This window comes from Dendrobates tinctorius, unplaced genomic scaffold (assembly GCF_039654945.1).
Source record: "Dendrobates tinctorius isolate UK_male_01 unplaced genomic scaffold, ASM3965494v1 ptg000008l, whole genome shotgun sequence".
Lineage (NCBI taxonomy): Eukaryota > Metazoa > Chordata > Amphibia > Anura > Dendrobatidae > Dendrobates > Dendrobates tinctorius.
In genome coordinates, this window is record NW_027361676.1 from 37,454,496 (window position 1) to 37,477,602 (window position 23,107).

The window sequence follows — 23,107 nt, forward strand, 5'->3', positions numbered from 1 at the left end:
AATCTACTGAGATAATGACTTTTTGGTTTTCATTGGCTGTAAGCCATAATCATCAACATAAACAGAAATAAACACTAGAAATAGATCACTCTGTAATGATTTTATATAATGAGTTTCACTTTTTGTATTGAAGAACTGAAATAAATTAACTTTTTGATGATATTCTAATTTTCTGAGACACACCTGTATACCCTAGTGTGATCTGGCACGTCAGAATTGCAGTCAATTGATTTGAGAAAAGTACCGAAGCCCCACTGGAAATCGGAGGAAGACTTCAATTGCTGAGTTTACGAACGCACTTACATTACATGTACATTTCGTCAGGTTTACAGAAAAAATAATTTCATAGGAGTGATTCTTTATGGCCCCTCTCAAGTATATAGACTGTTCTCATTATTAATGTAGATCTAATCTTGAGCTATCCTAAAAAAGTTACCACAACCATAAAATCAAAACTGAAGAAAAAAAAAAGGAATATAATGTGACTTTTATGCTTTTCTTTATTTTTTAAGAAGATATGTTTATGATCGTCATGATATCTTTTTGACTTGAGTAATATAATGATTGTATACATGGAACTCGGCACATCCCTGTGTGTGGCCAAGATGAAGGTTAAGAGGGAATCTATTCTGGTATCATTAATCCTACAACAGAATTCAGCCTCTTTAAGCACTTGATGAACAGTAAACTGCATAGTAATATACACTTGAGATCAGAGCATAATTCTAAGGAAAACATTCTCATAATAAGAAACAAAATGCGTGTGCATGTTTATATACACCTGTATACATTTATATGTAGCTGGGAAGGTGACATAACTGTATTTTGGGAGCTTAAAAGATTCATAGAGTGCAATTCCAAAGCTTTAATTATGGAACTTTTCCTCAGCAAATTATTTGGATATAATACTCTGATGCTTGTGCACTGTTCATTTTTTTGGCAAGCACATGGAATCTGTTCATAGGTCCCCATGCACTCAGCGAATGTCAAGAATATCTGTTTAATATATTCCGGTCCAGCATATAATATATATATTTTTATTTTACCCTCTGGAAAAAAAGACCACTAGACTTTCCTATACAAAATTTATACCAGGGGAATAGTATTTCCAACAGACACATTTAGCAAAGTGTAACCATGCCTTATGGATGGTTCTGAGGTTGTACTTCCAATACGGTGTTCTTGAAGTTCTCAGACCTACAGTAGCGCTAATGAGAGTAAAGACCTCCTTACTCATTAGCGTTAGGCTGGGTTCGCTGTGCATAGAACAGTGGGCTAGCGATAGGTAGCTCATGGTACATGAAAGCTACCTAGCGTTTAACGCATACCATTAGCGCTAGGTCACTTAGGATGTCAAAAATGACATCAGCGTTAGTGCATCCGTTTAACGGATCCGTTAAACGAATACCCTAACGCAATGCGAACCTAGCCTTACACTAATGTCGACCAAACCCACCAATATCAACGGGTTCGGCTGATGTTCTAATGTGTATGGGCACTGTATGGCCTCTAGATAACGTAATGTGCATGGACAGCTCATGGTCGGAAGAGATGTTGATATCTCATATCCGATTTCAGACTGCTGATCACATTGTTCTCTCTGAGATAAGTCACCAGCTGACATGTCAGGCTTGCAGCTTTCTCATAGAGAACACAGGAGGACTGGTTCAAAAGAGTGCTCATGTATATGGAAGAGTTGGCAGAGATGGCTGTCGGCCAAACGATCGGCTGAAGTGTCATTCGGCCAACATCAACCTAATGCGTATGACCAGATTAAGGCCACCGTGCTGCGGCCATGAAACATAGTGCCAATTAGCCACTTCTATTTTGTAATTGTTAAACATGCAGTCGCTTGATTTTGTAGGGGAACAGCTGATTTACCCTAAAAACCATGCAGTATTTTGTAATTTCCATGTTGTTTTTTTTTTTTTTTTTTTTGTGGGGGGGGGGGGGTTATTGTTATATTTATCAGCTATTCTACAAAATCAACTTTTACTGCTTGTTAATCTTTGCTTACCAGCCAATTTTTTTTTAATACATTTTCTATATTAATTGAACCTATGGTTGTCTGATCGCTTGCAATACCACAATATTGAAGTAAAGACATCTAAATGGTCACTAGCAGCAATTGAAGCTCAGCTCTGCTCGCTGCTGTCTAAGACAGATGCCAGCATAGACGCCATGTGGAGGAAGATCAGCTCCTGAACTCCCTCCACACACGGTGGCCCCAGATCTCACATAAATGTCTTTTTGCTCTAATGGGTTAATCATAAAAGTGCAGTGGTGATTGCCACTCTGATTTTCTCCCACATCATGGCTGCACCACAGCTGCAACCTAGCCTCTTCGTCTTGTCTTACCCTCATGCCATCTGGATTCTTTCAAATTGGAATGCAGAAAGCCATCTTGGGTTTTATTCATACAACTGTATTGTTGATCCGTATTTCTATACCAAATCCAGGAATGTCTCCAAACCACAGAACAGGTGTCAATCTGTCAAATAGTTTTTCTCTAAGTTCCACTCCTGGTTTTGGCACGTAAACACTGATGCAAAATACGGACCAAATAGTGATGTGTGAATGCGGCCTTACAGATACGGCTCACAATAGTGTAGGCTCGATTGTAGTGCCTACACATTAATAACATTCTAATGGAATTTCTATACCAGTGTTCCCACTCCACAGCCTCTCTCAAATGTTTGTGCCAGCCTTATGGCAATGACCCATTACTTGCTGCAAAAATTACTGTACACATCTACAAACAATACATTTGTCTGCAAACTTCTAGATTCTTTTGTATTTGTAGAGCAGTCAGACATCGTAATCTTTGTGTATTGTAAGTCGTAAGGTATACATTGCCTAGTATATGTATTGGCTGTGATGTAAAATTGCAGCTGTCTTGTGTCACTTGCTCATTCTTGCTTTTAAATTATGGCTTGTATAAAAAAATTTTTTACTCCATCTTACATTTCCTCTAGGAAGTCAGAGAGCCATGTTCAAGCAGGCCATGAGACACTGGGAAAAACACACCTGTGTAACCTTTATAGAGCGTACTGATGAAGAAAGCTACATTGTGTTTACATATAGGCCTTGTGGGTAAGGAAGATGCCTTTTTATCGATATATATTTTTGGATTTTTATTTATACCGGTCAATAAAAAAAACCCTCAGCTAAAACATTTAACAAATCAACGCTGTTACAACCTTGATTATTCATACAAGCAAAAATTCACTGAAAACGCAGAGGAAAAAGAGCAAGAATTGTCCCAGATAAAAAAAAAAAAAAAAATCAACGCTTATTCAAAAAATATTTTTAAATGCAAAAAGAGGTAGCACGAATCACATAAGACAAAGTGGATAGTTGAATTACACAAGTATAAAGCAAAGGGACCACAGTCAATATAGTGGATGGGAAGACCAAAAAATAGCAGAAAATTTCATAAAGTGCCAGTGCCGATGAAGTTGATGCTCCCATGTGGAAAAAATACTTATTGTTGAGAAACGTGTAAAAGATCTACATTAAAGAGGTGTATATCACTAGCTTAGTAGTAATATGTATACGTCTTTAAGGTAGCCAAAACTACATACATCCAGCTAAGCAATGTTCTTACCCATAGTTTCCACCTAGGACCATGTGCTGTCAGCAAAAAATCACTAAATGATGTTCTTACATCTGGCAACAGATGCCAAAAGTTCCTTTACTCTATCACTCCAGATGAGCCATTTCATTGGTTCCTTCGAGTCTTGCCCTTACAATATCCCATCCATTATTCACATCCACCAATCACTGGCTTCAGCAGTAACTTTTGCCTGTATGGCACATGAAAACTAAGGCTAGTATTTGGATGTAGTGGTCTCATAAATCATGGATAAGATGTCATCATTGCAATGTAATCCTCATATCATATAGCACTGTGTACTTACAATGGTTCCATGACAATTGTGTACAAGATAATTGTGTACGGACAATTGTGTACAGAAAATTGTGTACAGGCCAATTGTGTCCAAGGACAATTGTGTACAAGGACAATTGTGTACAGGGCAATCGCCTTGTACACAATTGCCTTGTACACAATTGTCATTGTACACAATTGGCCTGTACACAATTGTCTGTACACAATAGTCCGTACACAATTATCTTGTACACAATTGTCCTGTCACCGAATTACCTGGGTAAAAGGGCAAAATGAGCAAATATAAGCACACACTGCTATATAATATGATTGCATTATATTAAGAAGATAAACATTTTGATGGGAGTACTTCTTTCCAAGGATATGTTAACCTGACATTGCAACATGGTCATTTGTCACTCAGCAGAGTGATCTAAGCAGAATAAATGTATTTATTCACTAACTCCTTTATGTAGACAAGAAAATGACCGAACTCGAATTGCACTCCAAACGTTCATAATATGTCTGTGTCATGGTAGATAAATACCTAATGCTTGGAGTACTGTTGACTTCTTCTCTTCAAATGGTCTATGGGTCATCCAGGAACTGGAATATCGACTGCAGTCTACTTCTTTTCCTATTTTTAGTTCTGAGTTTTTTCATAGCAATAATTTATCTGCGATTGAGTCACACTGAGCATTTGGTATTTCCCAGAAAATAAACTTTCTTGTCTAAATCACCATTTTTTTTAGCTACCTCGGTTGTGGTCTGTTAAAGCTCATATTTTATAGCAATATTAATATATGAATTATCGAATGCAGGTGAAAATGTTAAAAATGTGGATTAGGAATTCTAAATGCAGAATGTGGAAGCTTAAAATTCAGGTTTTATTTTAAGGGAATGATACTATAAACACTAAGCGCATATACAAACTCCTCCATGAATGAGTGGAAACCCACACAATCATGATCAGTAATTTCCAGTAGAGTGATTCTGCACATTGTAATACATCTTTAGGAGCTGTAAATCTCAGGCCAGACACGAAGAGATAAGATCTTGATTTAACACGCATAAACCTTTCATCTTGTAAATATCTGGCTACCTGGTTGCTACAGTTCAAATTTTTTGAGAATTGGCAATTTTATTATGGTTTTGAAGCCAAAAGTACACAGTGGAAGAATACAAGGGCACTTATAGTGCATGATTATCATGAAGTGAGCACACCCAATATAACCATGCGGTCAAAATAGGTGTCTCGAATCATTAAGGAATTCGTGGTAGCTCTGGGACTACTGAAATTTAAATGTTGTTCATTCCCTTTAATCCAGCAAGAGTTAATGTCAGTTTCTTGCTAGAAGTTGTCTTTTAGGCTGATCAGCTGATGTTCCACCTCCCTTTAAATAGTCACATGATCCATCAGCTGATCGTTGGTTATAGAGTTTTTGTTCTATGCAGATCACCTAGGGGTGTGGAACTCGCCTGTGACTGTGGTGTTGCTGCTGTTGGAGTTCTGCTATCCTGGTGCCATTTACTCTGCTGTTGTGAAGCATAGCAGCAGAGCTTAAGCTGAGTAGTTTTCTTTTTGTCTGTCCCCTGTTCGTCTCTTCCCCTTTGTGTTACCATCTGCAGTGGCAAGGGTGGTGTCCTTGCAGGCCAGTGCACTAGTCAGGGTACATAGAGGTGACAGTAAGGGACTAGGCACGTGAAGGTTTTGGGGAAGTTTAGGGACAGGCACAGGTTGGTGTCAGGAGGTGTCCAATCCCCTGCTCCCTACCGTTAGGGCCTTTCTCTCCTTTTTAAATTATGTCTTATTTACATTCTTTGTCATCCGCTGAACTTACCTGTGTCCGAGCATGACAATAGGCAACTGGTGACCAGACAAACAATAAAAAACGCTCCATTGGGCGAAATTATTTTTTGATTTGCCCAAAAGATCATTGTGCTTGGCAGAGCATCATCTCGTGTAATCCGGACCAGCTTTGCCGAGAACATTGACGGCCTATGCACATTGAACAATCTTTTAGGTTACGTGAACACTTAGCATTTTTGTGTGTAGTTTCTACTCTTTAAGACTACATTCCCGCAAGGAGTTTTTTTGTAAGTTTTTGATGCTGCTTATTTTTGAAAAAGTCCAAGTAACATATTTTTTCATTATTGGGTGCAGAAATTCTCCTGAAAATGTGCAACAGCAAAAACTTACCAAAAAACTCAACATGGGACCGTAGCCTTAAACAGGCTATTAAGTGACCACCAGCTTGAAACATGTTGACTGTTGTTTAACGCTATCCATCATGCAATGTAAATGCACCTTATATTAAAACTATACAAACTCACAATTTCATTCTATTCTGTAAAAGAATGAACCCTATGGTGTATTTGTATATAAATATTCCTTGCCATGAACATGCAAAATTGCATTGAATAATTACCCTCCAGAGGGATTGTTGGCTTGCTTGAGAAGAATAGGGCCAGTATACAAATAATAAGATGGTATACTATATCTGTGGTTTTCTCAAAGAGGTAGCCATTGGAAAGGGTTTTGCTGTAGTGTGAAATTGGTGGAATTCTGGATATTTGAGCCACACAAGATATAAAGAACGAGGAAGGCCAAGTTCTGCCCTTCTACATGGACAATTCATTTGTAGGTTTCTATAATCCAATATTTACATGCTCTTAGAAATTCCAAATGCCTCTGATTACAATTAAACAATTGCTATGAGGACATTGACTTCGATGTCACCCTGCAGAATTGTATTTTTAGTAAAACATCAATACATGGCGCAGTGTTCTCAGAATTGTTGTTGCTATGATACGATGGAAATCTGTGAGTGTAACAGATGTGACATGTAATAAATGATTCAAGTGTTTGGTCTATTAATAAATTTAACTCCTTTTCGATCAGAAAGAAGAAGTTAGTAATTGAGTGGAAATCTGTAGTATTTGCCACTAGGTGTTAAAGAAGGTTATGTTCTGTAATTTGTTCCGCAGGTGCTGTTCTTATGTGGGTCGTAGAGGAAATGGCCCTCAAGCAATATCAATAGGCAAAAACTGTGATAAGTTTGGAATTGTGGTTCATGAGCTTGGTCATGTAATTGGCTTTTGGCATGAGCACACACGACCAGACCGAGATGATCATGTGACCATTATCAGGGAAAATATTCAACCAGGTATTTCTTTCTGTCTCTTTCTCTTATGCTAAAGTGTATTTTTCTCATGAAATTTTTTCTAAACCGCTTTGTCTTTTAATGGCATAGATAAGCTACATTGATTTTTTTTTTTTTTTTTTTTATTTCCTAGGCCAGGAATACAACTTTCTGAAAATGGAGCCAGGGGAGGTGAACTCACAAGGAGAACCATATGATTTCGAGAGCATCATGCATTATGCAAGGAACACCTTCTCAAGGTTGGAACATCAGGTTATAATTTTTGACTTTTAATTCTATATTCCTACAGTTTAAATATTTTTTTTAGCAACATGGTTCATTGGAAGTATGTAAAGCATGCAATAACCAATTGCCTAATATTTATCATTGTGACTATGCAAAGTCTAAACATCATGTGTGTTACTGAGCTTAGTAGAATGAAACTTGGCACTCAATGGATGTGTGGACAAGAATTTAATGTGGTCCAAGAGTCTGACTTTTGACCAGTGGTGGATACCACGTCAGAGGAGAGACCTGCATACTTTTGACACACCGGTATACTGCAATTAAGTACCGATATCATTAGGATTTTTTCCTCATTTGCAAGCCTAAGGACCGTCCTGGCATATAGAACTCCTTGTCCATTTCTGAATACTTTGAATCCACCAATTTAGTCTGTATACTGATGTAGGTCATGTTTTGACTGAAACGTTTGCATTGTTGTACAGCCATGGCCAAAAGTTTTGAGAATGACACAAATAATAATTTTTACAAAGTCTACTGCTTCATTTTCTCTAATGGCAATTTGCATATACTCCAGAATGTTATAAAGAGTGATCAGCTTAACAGCAATTACTTGCAAAGTCAATATTTGCCTAGAAAATTAACTTTATCCCCCAAAACACATTTCAACATCATTGCAGCCCTGCTTTAAAAGGACCAGCTAACATCGTTTCAGTGATTGCTCCATTAACACAGGTGTGGGTGTTGATGAGGACAGGGCTGGAGATCAATCTGTCATGATTAAGTAAGAATGACACCACTGGACACTTTAAAAGGAGGCTGGTGCTTGGCATCATTGTTTCTCTTCTGTTAACCATGGTTATCTCTAAAGAAACAAGTGCAGTCATCATTGCACTGCACAAAAATGGCCTAACAGGTTAGAGTATCGCAGCTAGAAAGATTGCACCTCAGTCAACAATCTGTCGCATCATCAAGAACTTCAAGGAGAGAGGTTCCCTTGTTGCCAAAAATGCTCCAGGGCGCCCAGAAAGACCAGCAAGCGCCAGGACCGTCTCTTAAAAGTGTTTCAGCTGCGGGATCGGGCTACCAGCAGTGCAGCGCTTGCTCAGCAATGGCAGCAGGCAGGTGTGAGTGCATCTGCACGCACTGTGAGGCGGAGACTCTTGGAGCAAGGCCTGGTCTCAAGGAGGGCAGCAAAGAAGCCACTTCTCTCCAGAAAAAAACATCATGGACAGACTGATATTCTGCAAGAGGTACAGGGAGTGGACTGCTGAGGACTGGGGTCAAGTCATTTTCTCTGATGAATCCCCTTTTCGATTGTTTGGGACATCTGGCAAACGGCTTATTCGGAGAAGACCAGGTGAGCGCTACCACCAGTCTTGTCTTATGCCAACTGTCAAGCATCCTGAAACCATTCATGTGTGGGGTGGCTTCTCAGCCAAGAGAATGGGCTCTCTCTGTCTTGCCTAAAAACACAGCCATGAATAAAGAATGGTACCAGAATGTCCACCAAGAGCAACTTCTCCCAACCGTCCAAGAGCAGTTTGGTGATCAACAATGCCTTTTTCAACATGATGGAGCACCTTGCCATAAAGCAAAGGTGATAACTAAATGGCTCAGGGAACAAAACATAGAGATTTTGGGACCATGGCCTGGAAACTCCCCAGATCTTAATCCCATTGAGAACTTGTGGTCAATCATCAAGAGACGGGTGGACAAACAAAAACCTTCAAATTCAGACAAAATAAAAGCATTGATTTTGCAAGAATGGACTGCTATCAGTCAGGATTTGATCCAGAAGTTGATTGAGAGCATGCCAGGGAGAATTGCTGAGGTCCTGAAGAAGAAGGGTCAACACTGCAAATATTGACTTGCTGCATTAACTCATTCTAACTGTCAATCTAACCTTTTGTTACAGAAATATAATTGCAATCATATTATGAGTATGTGATAAAAACATCTGACAAACACACATAAAAACCAGAGGGCAGCAGATCATGTGAAAATATAATATTTGTGTCATTCTCAAAACTTTTGGCCATGACTGTACTATGTTTGGACCACATTAAATTCTTGCCCACACATCCGTTGAGTGCCAAGTTTCATTCAATAACATTTTAAGGTCTGGGACCCTACTTTGAGGACCAACCGACGGTTGTGCCACGTCATACGTCTATACTACTGGTACTGAGATTAGACTTACAATGTGTCAGGACTTGGCAGAGAGGTGTCAATAAAAATTATACGTAAGTTGGGATAACACTGATTTTGGTACAACTGGCTGACAATGTAATGTGTATGGGGGTTAAAGCATTTCTGACAAATAATGTTGTTACGGAAGGATCTAGCAAGTTGAATTTCAGCGTCCAAAATTTTTGCACTTTTCTTCTTCCTAACGGAATATTCTTTGATAACCTATCCACAGGATATGTAATAATTACTCAATTAGTGGAAGTCCAACTGGTAGGATCTGTCGCAGAAGTCGAGCATGTGCGCCACTGGTCCATTTATTCTTTATGAAATTGCTAAAAATATCAGTGCATCATTCAGTTATATGTAGTAGTAGTAGAGTGAATACAGTAGAGTGGTGGTGCATACAGATCTCTATTCACATGGAGAGCACATTTCCCCACTCTGGTTATTGATGAGAGTCTAGGTGGTCAGACTTCCACTGGAATAACCCATTAAGTTAGATAAGTTTCTTCAACAGATGCCTGGCTGACGATTATTACTCGATTTAACACATGTACTATATGTTCAGTGTAGAAATGACCGTCCGGCAAACAAGCATGCGCCTAACAAAGTTTGAAAGTGTATTGCCAGCTTAATTATTCCCAAGATAGCAACTCTGCTCTATTCAAGAAACTGCTCTGCAGTCCATTCTTGGTGTTTCGGAATAGCGTTCTCAAGATTGTCGAGGGTCCCAGCAATCCGTTTCCCTATGATCAGCTGATGAGGGATAACTTGTTATTTTAGGAAGAATCTTTTAAAAGGGTTGTCCGGCCTATGTGACCTCAGGCTTGTGAATCCTCACATTTCACGCACTGTGAAGATCCACTGATGCAGGAGCCGGGTGGTCATGTCACCGCAAGCAGGCGATTCCGATTCCAAGCATTCCAAGTAGCCTCTGGCCTCGCCCAATACACTTGCATTGAGCAAGGCCTCATCCGTCTAGTTAGCACTTGACCACATGTATGCAAGTTACATAGTTGTGGTCTTGCACCCACTGCTCCCAGTAACATCCCCTTTAAGTGCCGGAGCACAGATGGGACATTCTTAAAAGTCCTCAACTGTTTTAGCTGTTTTGGTCATTAGCAGAGATGCCAATTTTTCTGTATTTTAAAATATTGCATGTGTACCATCAATTCATATATCTGGCTTTGGATTATTTTAAAATTACCTTTTAAAGAATGGTAATTACCTTATTTGTTTCTCTTAGACACTATTTTACAAGGTGGCCTTTCTCAGAGGCAATGATACAGGGATATCTTCAAAGACATTTAGAGTTAAATATTCTGTACTATCTACTATAGCCATGTCAGCTTTAAAGGTGCTGTATAATTAGCTACTGTATCTCACACATACAGTAAATCCACTTTGTACATTTTCTAGTTTAAAGTCCTCTATGGCATCTGCTTTGTTTTACACACTATGCGATGTGTTAATGCATGATACATGCCGAGTTATATTGTCTGCTATATGCAGTTTAGTTTATTAGGTGTGCAAACATTAGTAGAATATTCGTTATAAAGGACAGATATAGATTTATCTTGAAGCATTGTAAAGGGCAGAGCAAGCATCTGGCTGTATTATATTTTTCCTGCAGTGGGCATTTAATATTAAATTTCATGTATAATTACATATTCTAACTTATGGTAAAATGGCCGTTTAGCAAAAATGTTTAAACTGAAAAACTTGGCTGACTGCATTATCATGTGACACTTAATAGCTCTAATAGATGGCAAATTAATGGTACTGTCGCACCATAGTTGAAAAGCCTAGTCATAAATTTCCAGCAGATGCAGGTCCTACTGTCTACTAGAACCCTGTTCTTGAGATAAGTGGGTTTTTTTATCATTCAAATTTGACAAATTTTCCCAGGAATATTGTTTGCAGCGAATTGATTCACAGCAAATCTGAAGTACTCCAAAGCCTCCAATTGCACTGAAAAACTTGTATGACATTTTTCCCATTTTCTCAGGCACTAATCTTCATCTTGCGGGTGCATTTCCATAATCCGGAAATTGTATTTTTTGTTACAATCGCAATACAACTGCCACGTTTCTGCCACAATTTTTCGGAAGAGAACTGCACCAACAGCAATGTGTGAAAGCAGCCTTAGTTTCTTCAGTATTTTATGTCCTTTTCTCCTTATCTCTATGGCTAAGCTTTGGGTTTTGATGTCTTCTAACTATCCAGATTCACCATAAAATGTCTGGACCTCATTTCCTGCTTCTGTTTTTATATAGTCTTTGATAGTCCCTCAACACTGGCTGTGCTATACCATGTGATGTACTAACTGTAAGACATTATGGGGAAGTTCACTAAAGCTTATGTGAACTTTCTATGGCGACTGCGAAATATGAATTGGCAGCAGGTTTCTTAGATGATTTTTATTGAATCAATTTTGCTCATCCCTAATATGTACAGATAGATGCAAACATTTTGCTTTTGATAAATGTCACAAAATGTCATATAGGAAAAAAAAGTACACATCTCTATAATATGGGTTAAATGGAATCTATCAACAGGTTTTTGCTATGAAACCTGAGGACTGCATGATGTGGGACTGAGTGACAGATTTCAGGGACGAGTCACTTATTAAGCTGTATACTTTTATTTCCCATGGCATAGCTATCATCTGATGGGCCTGGTGCAAAATTTGGACTGTGCCCCCCAGTAAAATACACCCCCCATAGTCCTCCACATAGTATAATGCATACCATAGCCCTCCATATAATACTGGTATACTGCTCGGCCCATAGTCATCCATGCAGTGTAATGCACAGGCTATAGTCACCCGTATAATACCCAGCTGATATCCTTCATATAATATAATTCAGAGCCCATAGTCCTCCATATAGTATAATGCACAGCTCAATAGTCCACCATAAAGTATAATGCACATCCCATAGTCATACATAAAATATAATATACCCACATAGTCGTCCATAAAGTGTAATGCACAGCCCATAGTCCACGATAAAGTATAATGCACAGCCCATAGTCATCCATGTATTATAATGCACCCAATAGTCATAAATAAAGAATAATGTACCCCATAGTCATCCATAAAGTGCAATGCATCCTTTTAGTCATCCATAAAAGATAACGCACCCCATAGTAGTCATCCATAGAGTATAATCCACCCCATAATCACCCATGTACTAGTATGGCCACTGAATTAAAAAAAAAAAACAAATAAAAAACCTCACCTTCCCTTCGTTCCCCCGCCGAGCAGCATGAAGCCAGCAGCCGACTTCAGCATGAGACAGGAATGCATGATGTCACTACGCCTTGTCAAATGCACGCCTACGTCAGCAGCTGGCCTCTGACTGTCCGGCAGTGTGTATTGTATCACATGGGTCTGTGCATAGCAGCACACTTCAACTGGATGTGCATCTTAGGATGCACATCCATTTGAAGTTTCTGTTGGCTTCGGTGAACCCCTGAACCGCTGGGCCCAATCCCAGCGGTGACTTCTGCGACCACGGCAGTTTTGCCAATGGTTATTTCCATACAATGACGGTTTTATCACCAAGAGATTATCACTGCACAGACTAGCTCCTTTGTGCCACATGGGTTTGACTCCTCACCTTACGCTGATTAGCAGTTCACTATCAATAAACAATGTATACAGCCCAGCCTACTGTGAGCAGGGGCAACTTTCTCCATTCTGCCTATTGCTAAATCTAAAAATTCTGATTGTGTCACAACTACTGAATCCAATAAAGTAAGTGATACATTGTTGGAATTAGGGTCTCTATTACTATATTATGCTTCTCTCAGATGAGGTAGAAAAAACCTTGACAAGATTCTCTTTAAGGAGACGTGCAATAGAACTGATGATTCTTTTTGTGTGTGTATCCTATTTTAGGGGTATGTTTCTGGATACAATTCTTCCCTCCCGAGATGACAATGGCATGCGACCTTCTATTGGGCAGCGCACAAGACTTAGTGCTGGAGATATTGCACAGGCACGAAAGCTGTATAGATGTCCAGGTACAAACACGTATTATTCAGCAGCATATTTCTATGTTTCTAGAGTTCAAAGGTGAATGAATGTAAATTGGCTCCAAGTGCAGTCAGCACGGGCAGCCAACCCAGCATGTCTTTAAAGCCTGTAACCTTTGCTAACATTTTACTTATTAGCTGCCTTTAATTTCTTTCACCGTTCTACATAGCCAGCAGGAATCTACTTGTCGGACCATTTATCCACAAAACCATATTTCAGTTAAATCGGTGCCGCCCAGTGCTGTCGTTTTGGTGTTTCTCCAAAATCAATACGATTCTGTTCCAAGTGAATGCAGTAACTAAGTGTGGCACACAAAGGTTACTAAACCGTGTGTGAACCTTGTTCTTAGATGAGATGCAACATGTTTCTTGGATACAGTCATCATTTGGACCAAAGGCACACCGACATGTACACTCTTCTGGTAGTTGCAGGGCGCACTGCTGAGAAAATTTTTAGACACCAAAAATGGCTAAACATTGCCAAAAAAATCTGCAAAACTGCCAGTAATAATAAAGTGGCAGTAAAGGAAGCTCCATGTCAAAACTGAAATGATGTTTAGACCCTGACCACATAGGTGGACCTAGACATTCACATGTCATCTGTTCGAGACAATCCTGGTTCGAGCTTTCGCATGAAAGATGTGTAGATCATTGGTTGTCATGAAAGCGTGGGAATAAAATATACATATTTCAGAACAGTAGTAAATTGAATTCTATGGTAAATTATTGAAATGACTGTCAACAAGTGCTGAAATTTAACCTCCTTCAGTACAATAAGATTTATGGTTTTTAGATTCCTAGAAATATATTGTTCTTAGTATAGACATTAACATGTCCTCACTGCATATTCATCTATTAAACCAATTCTCCCCAATTTATTTATGTAGCCTAGATACCATTCTTATAAATGCCCAGATGAACTTGGCATATAAATGATCTGCTAGGTGGATAGAGGTCCCAACAGTGTGCGCCAGAAACACTGACTATAGTATGGAAATACTGCCGGACTGCATTTTTCCATCAGAAGTTTTTTCCACTGCTTTTCTTTTCCAGGCGATAAAGATGCTACATTGAATTATATTTTATTATTGATGCTTAGTACTAATTTACCACTGCTTAGACATGATGACTGTGAATGGTATGCGTGTTTTTCAGCATGTGGAGAAACGTTACAAGATTCTACAGGAAATTTTTCATCTCCTGGATTTCCAAATGGCTATCCTTCGTATACTCACTGCATATGGAGAATTTCTGTGACCCCAGGGGAAAAGGTAGAGTGTTCAGTTGTTATTTTACTGTTACATTTTATTTTCTTCAAATGGAAGTCTGGAAACTAAACATCCAGCTTCTTAAAGGGAGTCTGTAAGTAAGATCAACTATCCTCCACCCCAAACCACATACAGGTGCCTCTCACAAAATTAGAACATCAACAAAAAGTTAATTTATTTCAGTTCTTCAATACAAAAAGTGAATATATTATATAGAGTCATTACATACAGAGTGATCTATTTCAAGAGTTTATTTCTGTTAATATTGATGATTATGGCTTACAGCCAATGAAAACCCCAAAGTTATTAACTCAGTAAATTAGAATTCTTTATAACACCAGCTTGAAAAAATGATTTTAAAATCCAAAATGTTGGTCGGGGCTACTTTTGCCTCAATTACTGCATCAATGTGGTGTGGCATGGAGGCAATCAGCCTGTGGCACTGCTGAGGTGTTATGGAAGCCCAGGTTGCTTTGATAGCCGCCTTCAGCTTGTCTGCATTATTGGGTCTTGTGTCTCTCATCTTCCTCTTCACAATACTCCAGAGATTCTCTCTGGGGTTAAGGTCAGGCGAGTTTACTGGCCAATCAAACACTGTGAAACTGTTATATTTTAAACCAGGTATTGATACTTTGGGCAGTGTGAACAGGTGCCAAGTCCTGCTGGAGAATTAAATTTCCATCTCCAAAAAGCTTGTCAGCAGAGGAAAGTATGAAGTGCTCTCAAATTTCCTGGCAGGCGGCTGCGCTGACTTTGGCCTTTTATAAAACACAGTGGACCTATATTACTAGCAGATGACATGGCTCCCCAAACCATCATTGATTGTGGATACTTTACACTAGACCTTGGAAAACAAGGTCCCAGAGTCTGGAGGAAGAGTGGAGAGGCACACAATCCAAGCTGCTTGAGGTCTAGTGTGAAGTTTCCACAATCAGTGATGGTTTGGGGAGCCATGTCATCTGCTGGTGTAGGTCCACTGTTTTATCAAGACCAAAGTCAGCGCAGCCGTCTGCCAGGAATTTTAGAGCACTTCATGCTTCCGTCTGCCGAAATGCTTTTGGAGATGGAAATTTCATTCTCCAGCAGGACTTTGGGACCTGTCCACACTGCCAAAAGTACCAGTACCTGGTGTAAAGCACAATCCGTTACATTTTCACTTAAGAGTACAGCTTTTTGGCCCTTCTGACCTATAACTATTTTGTTTGTATTGTGTGTACTGATTGGGAGTTCAATAGAGAAGAAAGTGGAAAGGAAAAGTCCCCCATTTCAATTCTACCAGCGATGAATTCAAACTCCTAGCCATAAAATATTTGTTAGATGTTCCTGGCAATACAGATAGAATGTTCTAGGGAAAAAAATGTAAAAGATCAGTGTGAGGAATTCAAAGCTAAAAAATGAAAGGTCTCTTTAAATTGAAAATGTTGAGTTCTGATTGTCATAGGATTGCATTTTTCTGCTGATTTTAAGGTGTTTAAACAACTTGCGCAAATTTCCAGCTTCTCACATTATGAAGCATGAACACACAGGAGAATGTTTTAATGATGTGCTCAGTTCTGCTGTTGGCAATTGGCAGACATTCTTCATAAGTATAATTCCAATATTTCATAGCTGCTGATATAGCTGTTTACTGTATCTCCGACAAGCAATATTATTATTCTTAAAATAATTTGCCAAGAAATTGCACTGTCAAGGTTAATGAGATGCATGACAAATTATGTTAATTGATGCTATAGTGCAATAGCAGAATTTGCTTATATGGCCAGTTCTGTGCTAACTTATCTGACAAACATTGGCCGCATTGTCAATATGGATACCTCTAGTAATCTCATCTTTGAACTTTGCTTGGCTGCAGCAATGAGTATTCCTAAGAAATCTAATAGAACATAAATAAAGGGAACCTGTCAGCCGATTTTTGCTATTTAATCTGAGATCAGCATAACATAAGGACAGAGACCCTGTTTCCAGGGATGTGTCACTTATTAGGCTATGTGCTGTATACAGCACAATTCAGATTATATCAGCAGGAGATTAACACTGCATGACTAGGTCTCATGTGCTTGACAGTCTAGTTAATCTGTATAGCCCTGCCCCCACCACTGATTTGTAGTTTGCTAACAATGTATCCAGGAAGCTGCCAATCAGTGGTGTGGGCAGTGTATTGGCCGGGGTTTTATGTCTGCTACATCTACATCAGTCAAAACAGGGATTCTATCAAAACTACACCAAGCAGCCCAGTAAGTGACATCACTGGAATCAGGGTCTATGCCTTATATTATGCTGTTCTCAGATTGTATGGCAGAAATCTGCTGACAAACCCTTTATTGCTTTCTAGTGACATTCTCTGAAATAAATAGTTTATTAATAATTATATTATAATCATTTTCTTATTTTAATTAAAAGGTTTGAAAACCAAATGAATTGTTGATATTTCACATGAATATATTTTAAGGCTGCATCAAACATAAATCAATGGACTGATTTCTATATGTTTTTCGCAGCAGGATAAATTTTTTGGAAGTAGATTATTTTTTTCTATTTTTTATTAAAATTAGATTCTAATATATAATAATATTAATGGTCTGTCCTGGTGGGAAGTGGTTTGTCCAGTTTTTACTCCCCAGATGAACCTTAAGGCCCCTTTACATTTAGCGATGCACCAGCGATCCCGACAACGATACGACCCGGTCAGGATCGCTGGTTCATCGCTAAGTGGTCGCTAGTGAGCTGCCACACAGGCAGATCTCACAGCGATGTAGCGACGCAGCAGCGATTGTTAATTACCTTTCAAACGTGGCGATCCTGACGTCCTCTGCCCACGTCCACGCGTCGCTCGTCGGTGCCATCAGGAAGCGCCCGACAAGAAATGGACATGGACGATCTTGCGCGATTAGCGATAGCCACCGGGGAGCCGGTCGGAGGTAAGTATCACACACAGCGATATTGCTGCTGCGTCATAAAATCGGTGACGATTTAGCGATATCGCTAACGATATCGCTATGCGTAAAGGCCCCTTTACTGATCACAAATGGCCAGTCCAGAGGACAAATTACCATTTAATGTAAAAGTTGTTTAATTACGTTGCCAATAATGCTGTAGTGAATGTCATTGTATCACATTTATGTTAGTAATAGTATACCTGATTATTTTACAGATTGTTTTAAATTTCACAACAATGGATGTTTACAAGAGCAGTCTCTGCTGGTATGACTACATTGAAGTTCGAGATGGCTATTGGAGAAAATCCCCATTGCTGGGTAGGTAATCGCTGCCTGTCTGCATTGTACAAAATGAAGATTAGGTGCTGAATAATTTTATCTTTTGAGGAACGCACATCTTTTTTGGGTTGTTACCCCTATCTACTGTATATTGCACTACTTATCAAACCATTCACACAACTGGTCTAATAGCAATCCGTCTGATGAAGGTCTGAGTGTCTGACCGAAACGTGACAAATACTGGATTACAGTTCAAATAAAACATTTTTTCTCTTCTTGTACTAAATTAGTAGTACTCCTACATAACACTAATGTATATACAGCTGGACTCTCATAAGAGCTTTAAATATTTTATGTAGATCATTATATAGTTGAATAACGTCCTGTTTTGTAGAATTTGCCATTTGAAGTATTTGTTTTTTTAATCAAGTAGTTTTTATTAAAACATATCTCCAGATTGTAACACAGTCTGACACAAACTCCAGACAGATCCAAAATGTGCAAAGCAGATTAATACATTTTCCTTTAACATGAACTAACCCGGCAACCCACCCCCCCTCCCTCCCTACATCCCCCCAATCCCCACCATTTGAAGTATTTGTATCATACAGCAATGCCAAAGTTTTTTCTACTCTGTGCCTCACATTTTAACTTTGATCCATTATGGATTGACTGAGTCAAATTTCCTGAAAGCAACCGAACTGGTTGAGTGTGACACGATTAAGGGTACCGTTACACTAAGCGATGCACCAGCGATCCCGACAATGATATGGATCGCTGGTGCATCGCTAAGTGGTCGCTAGTGAGCCGCCACACAGGCAGATCTCACCAGCGACATAGCAGCGGTCGGGGGTCGCTACTTGCATGTCAATTGCGGTGATCCTGACGTCCTCCCGCCCGTGTCCACGCATCGCTCGTCGGCGCCACAGGAAGCCCAGCAGGAAGTGGCCGACGAGAAATGGTCCAGGACGTTCTCGCGCGATCAGCGATAGCCAGCGGGGGAGCGGTCGGAGGTAAGTATCTCATATAGCGATATCGCTAGCAATATTGCTGCTGCGTCACTAAACCAGTGACGTTACAGCGATATTGCTAGCGATATCGCTATGTGTAACGGGCCCTTAAGGCAGGGTGGGGGAAGCTCTGCCGCTCCTTTTAAAGACATCAGCTGAGTATGGCACCTTACAGATGATTTTCTTTGGGAGAAAAGTATGCAAATTATTTTATTTTGTTCTGTAATGGAACTATCTTGCAACTACCACGTAGGAGAGGTAGTCAACCTGGAAGTCAATACTCTACCTTTTAACAAGTCTTGCAATATGATAGTGGATAAAGTCCAGGCCAGAAACTAATCTACAGCCATTTTGGAGTGTTTATTACTCATTATTAAGACTCCGTACTCATTTGATCTCTTTTAGGCCACGTTCACACATTCAGTTTTTGGTCAGTATTTTAAATCCGTATTTGTAAGCCAAAACCAGGAGTGGGTGATAAATACAGAAGTGGTGACGTGTTTTTATTATACTTTTCCTCTAATTGTTACTCTCCTGGTTTTGGCTTGCAGATACTGATGTAAAATACTGACCAAATACTGAGCGTGTACTCGTTGCCTAAGTAGAAGCCATACTCCTCCACATTGTCTCAATGGCATTACAGTCAGCCAGGCAAACTCTGCTCTACACTGATGAGGGGAAAACACCCCGAAAAAGGAATGTTGGAAGGCTCCTGTACAGGTTGAACATTGGCTTATAGGACTCAATGTTCAGCAGGTCTCGCTACTTCCCTCTACTTTACTATTAGTTGCAAGCATGGTCCTGGTGATATTTCATGAAGAGGTATGATGTGCAACATCTATCTGGCACATTGCCATAGTGCTTCTTGGTTATCTGTATCTTAGAGTTCCGTTTCGTATATCATAATTTCTACTTATCAATATGTGATATTTTAATGTAATAAAAGATAAGATTAGAATATGTCCTAGGATACCTCACACTAGTTACATACGGTATACATAATATTTATTCTATTACTGTTAATATGTCATTTCTGCTTCTAGGCAGGTTTTGTGGTGATAAACTTCCGGAGGCCTTGACAACAACAGACAGCAGAATGTGGATCGAGTTCAGAAGCAGCAGTAACTGGGTCGGGAAAGGGTTTTCCGCAATTTATGAAGGTGAGATACATGGATGTAAGTTATGAAAGAAGTATACCGTATATAATTTTTTCACAATATGTATGTGACAGATTTATAAAGGTTCTCCAATGGAAGACCAAAACCCTCGGATTGAAATGTTTGCTTACATTCCACAACATAACGCTCTCGCTCCACAGAGAAAATGGTCACTGCCCATTACCTCTTGGGATAGCTGCAGGCCATAACTTTTATTATCATAAATCATGTTTAAAGGCATTTTTCCCATGAACAATAGTTCATTTTAATCAATAGATATTGGAATAATAATAACTTCCACAATTGGATGTGTTTAACTGATGAGTGAGGAAAAATCTGCAACAAAAATGTATTAAAAACGCTGAGTATTTTACGCAGCCTTTTTCCTGCCAAGAGATGCAGACATTTCTGCACCAAATACTTACCATGTGCTCATACCCCCAGTGGGTGACAGGCTGCACCTTTGTCTATGAGAGAATGATACGTGTGTATCTCAGTAGGTTAGGATACTACAGGTAGAAATGAAAGTCAATGAAATTTATGGGGGGATAAAGTTACTAACAATAAACAGCCCCCAAAAGTATATTGAGTCACTGGATATTTCTTTTTGAATGCCCCCAGTGTGGTTGTCTCCCTTGATCTCCGTGCTCCTGGCACTGTGTCCACCACAGACATTGTTTATGTGAGCCCACCAGTGGCTACCGATGGTCTACTTCCTTCACCGTTCCATCAGACAGAACTATTTCATTTGATTCAATTGTTAAGGTTTCTGCCCATCAGTGATCATTGATGGACTACAGCGCTCACATGACATAAACAATGTTCCAAGATTGCTGGGAGAAACAGCTCTGGGAGTGGAGAAGCAGCAGTGTCAGTCCGGGAGGTAAGTATTCTCTTTTTCTTATTTTATTTGGTAAACTGTGGAAAGTAGACAATCACTTTAAGGCTGTGTGCACACGATGCGTTTTTTTAAGCGTTTCCGCAGCGTTTGAGCCGGCTCAGACGCTGCAGAAACGCTTAAAAGATGCATCAAATTAATTAGCATGCGTTTTTGGCTTTCTGTGCCAATGCATGCGTTTTTAACCGCTCAGGAATCGCTTAGCGGCTAAAAACGCAGCATGCTCATTAATTTCCGCATTGCTGAGCGTTTTTAGCCATCCCCAATGATCCCAGAAATCGCGTGTCAAAAAACGCGTCAAAAATCGCGCAAAAAACGCGCGGAAAAAGACGCGCGATTTCTGGGAAGGGGATCCTTTTCCTGAGCGTTTAAAAACGCTAGCGTGTGCACATAGCCTAAAACACATTTTTTGTTACATTTTTGAAAATCCTTAAACTGTTGAACCTGGCCCCCTGGACATGCCAAAATATGTCTTGGTTTTATGCAGAAAAATCAGACTTTTTTCTGACTTGTCTTCTGTATGTAATCTATTGTTTTTATAGGAGAAGCGATTTATAATTTACAAGACCATTTACAGTTTCCTATGTTGCAGAATTGCAATGTCTATAAAAATCAGATGCTATACTGTGTCAGTATGGCATCTGTTTTCTTCGCACCCATAGACTTGAATGGGCGAATGTCATCTGTCACATAAAACTAGTGTATGCTTCAATTTTTTTCACATAATTATTCTGTAAGTCAAAAAAGGTGCTCATCGGCACTGCCTCATTGAATTACATTGGTCTGAAACAAACCAAATACAGAGCACATATTAATTGTAGATCATGATATATAATTGGAAAAAAATGAATAAAAAATTGCACAGTTTCTTTTTTCAATGTGAATAGTGCACCATCACAAAATTTACACAAGTTTCACAACTGCCTGTTTGGGAAGATATAACCAATAACTCTGTCAGAGATAAGGAGTAGATTTCAAGATCTTAAATCACATATATTAGTCTGTAAAACATATACCGTATTAACATGTAGAACAATATCAAGCTCAAAACTCAATCATGGGAAATAAATTGAGCTATTCATGTCTGTGTTGTTCACCATTTCAAAAAACATTTTTCTGCCATATATTATTTTTTTGCAGGTAATGGAGAAAAAAAGGAACAATCTCACCATTTGTAGGCTCTTCTCCTTCTCTTTCCTGCAATTCAAGGAGTCTGGGTCCCAGTACAATCCCTGTCAAGCCCAATTATTTTGGCTGACCCTGGTACCCCAGAACTCCCACCCTTACAAGGGCAGTCCACAGCTTACCCTGTCACTAGCCAGCCCTGGACTGACCCTGTGTGCCTCCCAACACATTTCCTCAAGCTTTTGATTCATCAGGGGATTGGCACATTATTCCTTATCAGGAGTATTTGGGCAGTATCTCCCACCAACGGGACAAAAAAGAGGCAATGGCATCCATATTGTTTTCTCTTATATAGGCTTATGTCATTAGTGGACAGATTAATTAATTCCAATTTATGACACAGCCAGTACATCATAAAAGTATCACACTCACTGTTCGTATATAGGGGAATAGAATCACATAAAGATTAGTCCCATTTAATATCCTTCACCTGTTCTTATTCCTCATTCTCCATCCAGAGTGTAAAAATCCACGTGCAGCAAGTCCTTCTCCATCCCAGCATTCACTTCTGGTCCGCTGGACCGCAAAGGAATATTATTTACCTCATTTCCGGTATTTGGAACGCATATCATCAATTCAGTCGCTTCCAGGTTGTTTGTATGCGTTCCACCGGTACTCACGTCATAATCCCCCATCTAGTTCTGAATTCATAACCCTCCTAGCATTCCAGTTACATCACTTCCGTCATCTGGAGCGCATATTCACCGGAGGCACATAAAAAACAAGATATTTAAGTTCCAACATCATATTAAATCATTCTTGGAAACATATTATTAAGAGTAATTTTTTGGGGGAGGTCACTTTTAAATATATATCCCATATCCAATTCAATAAATTTAATTGATAGGAGGAGAATATTAGGTGA

The 23,107-nt window shown here is 39.4% G+C and overlaps 1 protein-coding gene across 2 annotated transcripts in view; it reads left to right on the forward strand.

Annotated features, from left to right (window-relative positions):
- The window catches only part of TLL1 (tolloid like 1), a 180,739-nt gene that overhangs the window by 123,113 nt on the left and 34,519 nt on the right, over positions 1-23,107 (forward strand). For both annotated transcript variants that reach the window (XM_073577057.1, XM_073577066.1), the window contains exons 6-12: positions 2,976-3,093; positions 6,878-7,056; positions 7,187-7,292; positions 13,373-13,497; positions 14,665-14,780; positions 17,929-18,031; positions 20,046-20,162. In XM_073577057.1, coding sequence (XP_073433158.1) covers positions 2,976-3,093; positions 6,878-7,056; positions 7,187-7,292; positions 13,373-13,497; positions 14,665-14,780; positions 17,929-18,031; positions 20,046-20,162 — 864 coding nt within the window. The remainder of the gene's footprint in view (positions 1-2,975; positions 3,094-6,877; positions 7,057-7,186; positions 7,293-13,372; positions 13,498-14,664; positions 14,781-17,928; positions 18,032-20,045; positions 20,163-23,107) is intronic.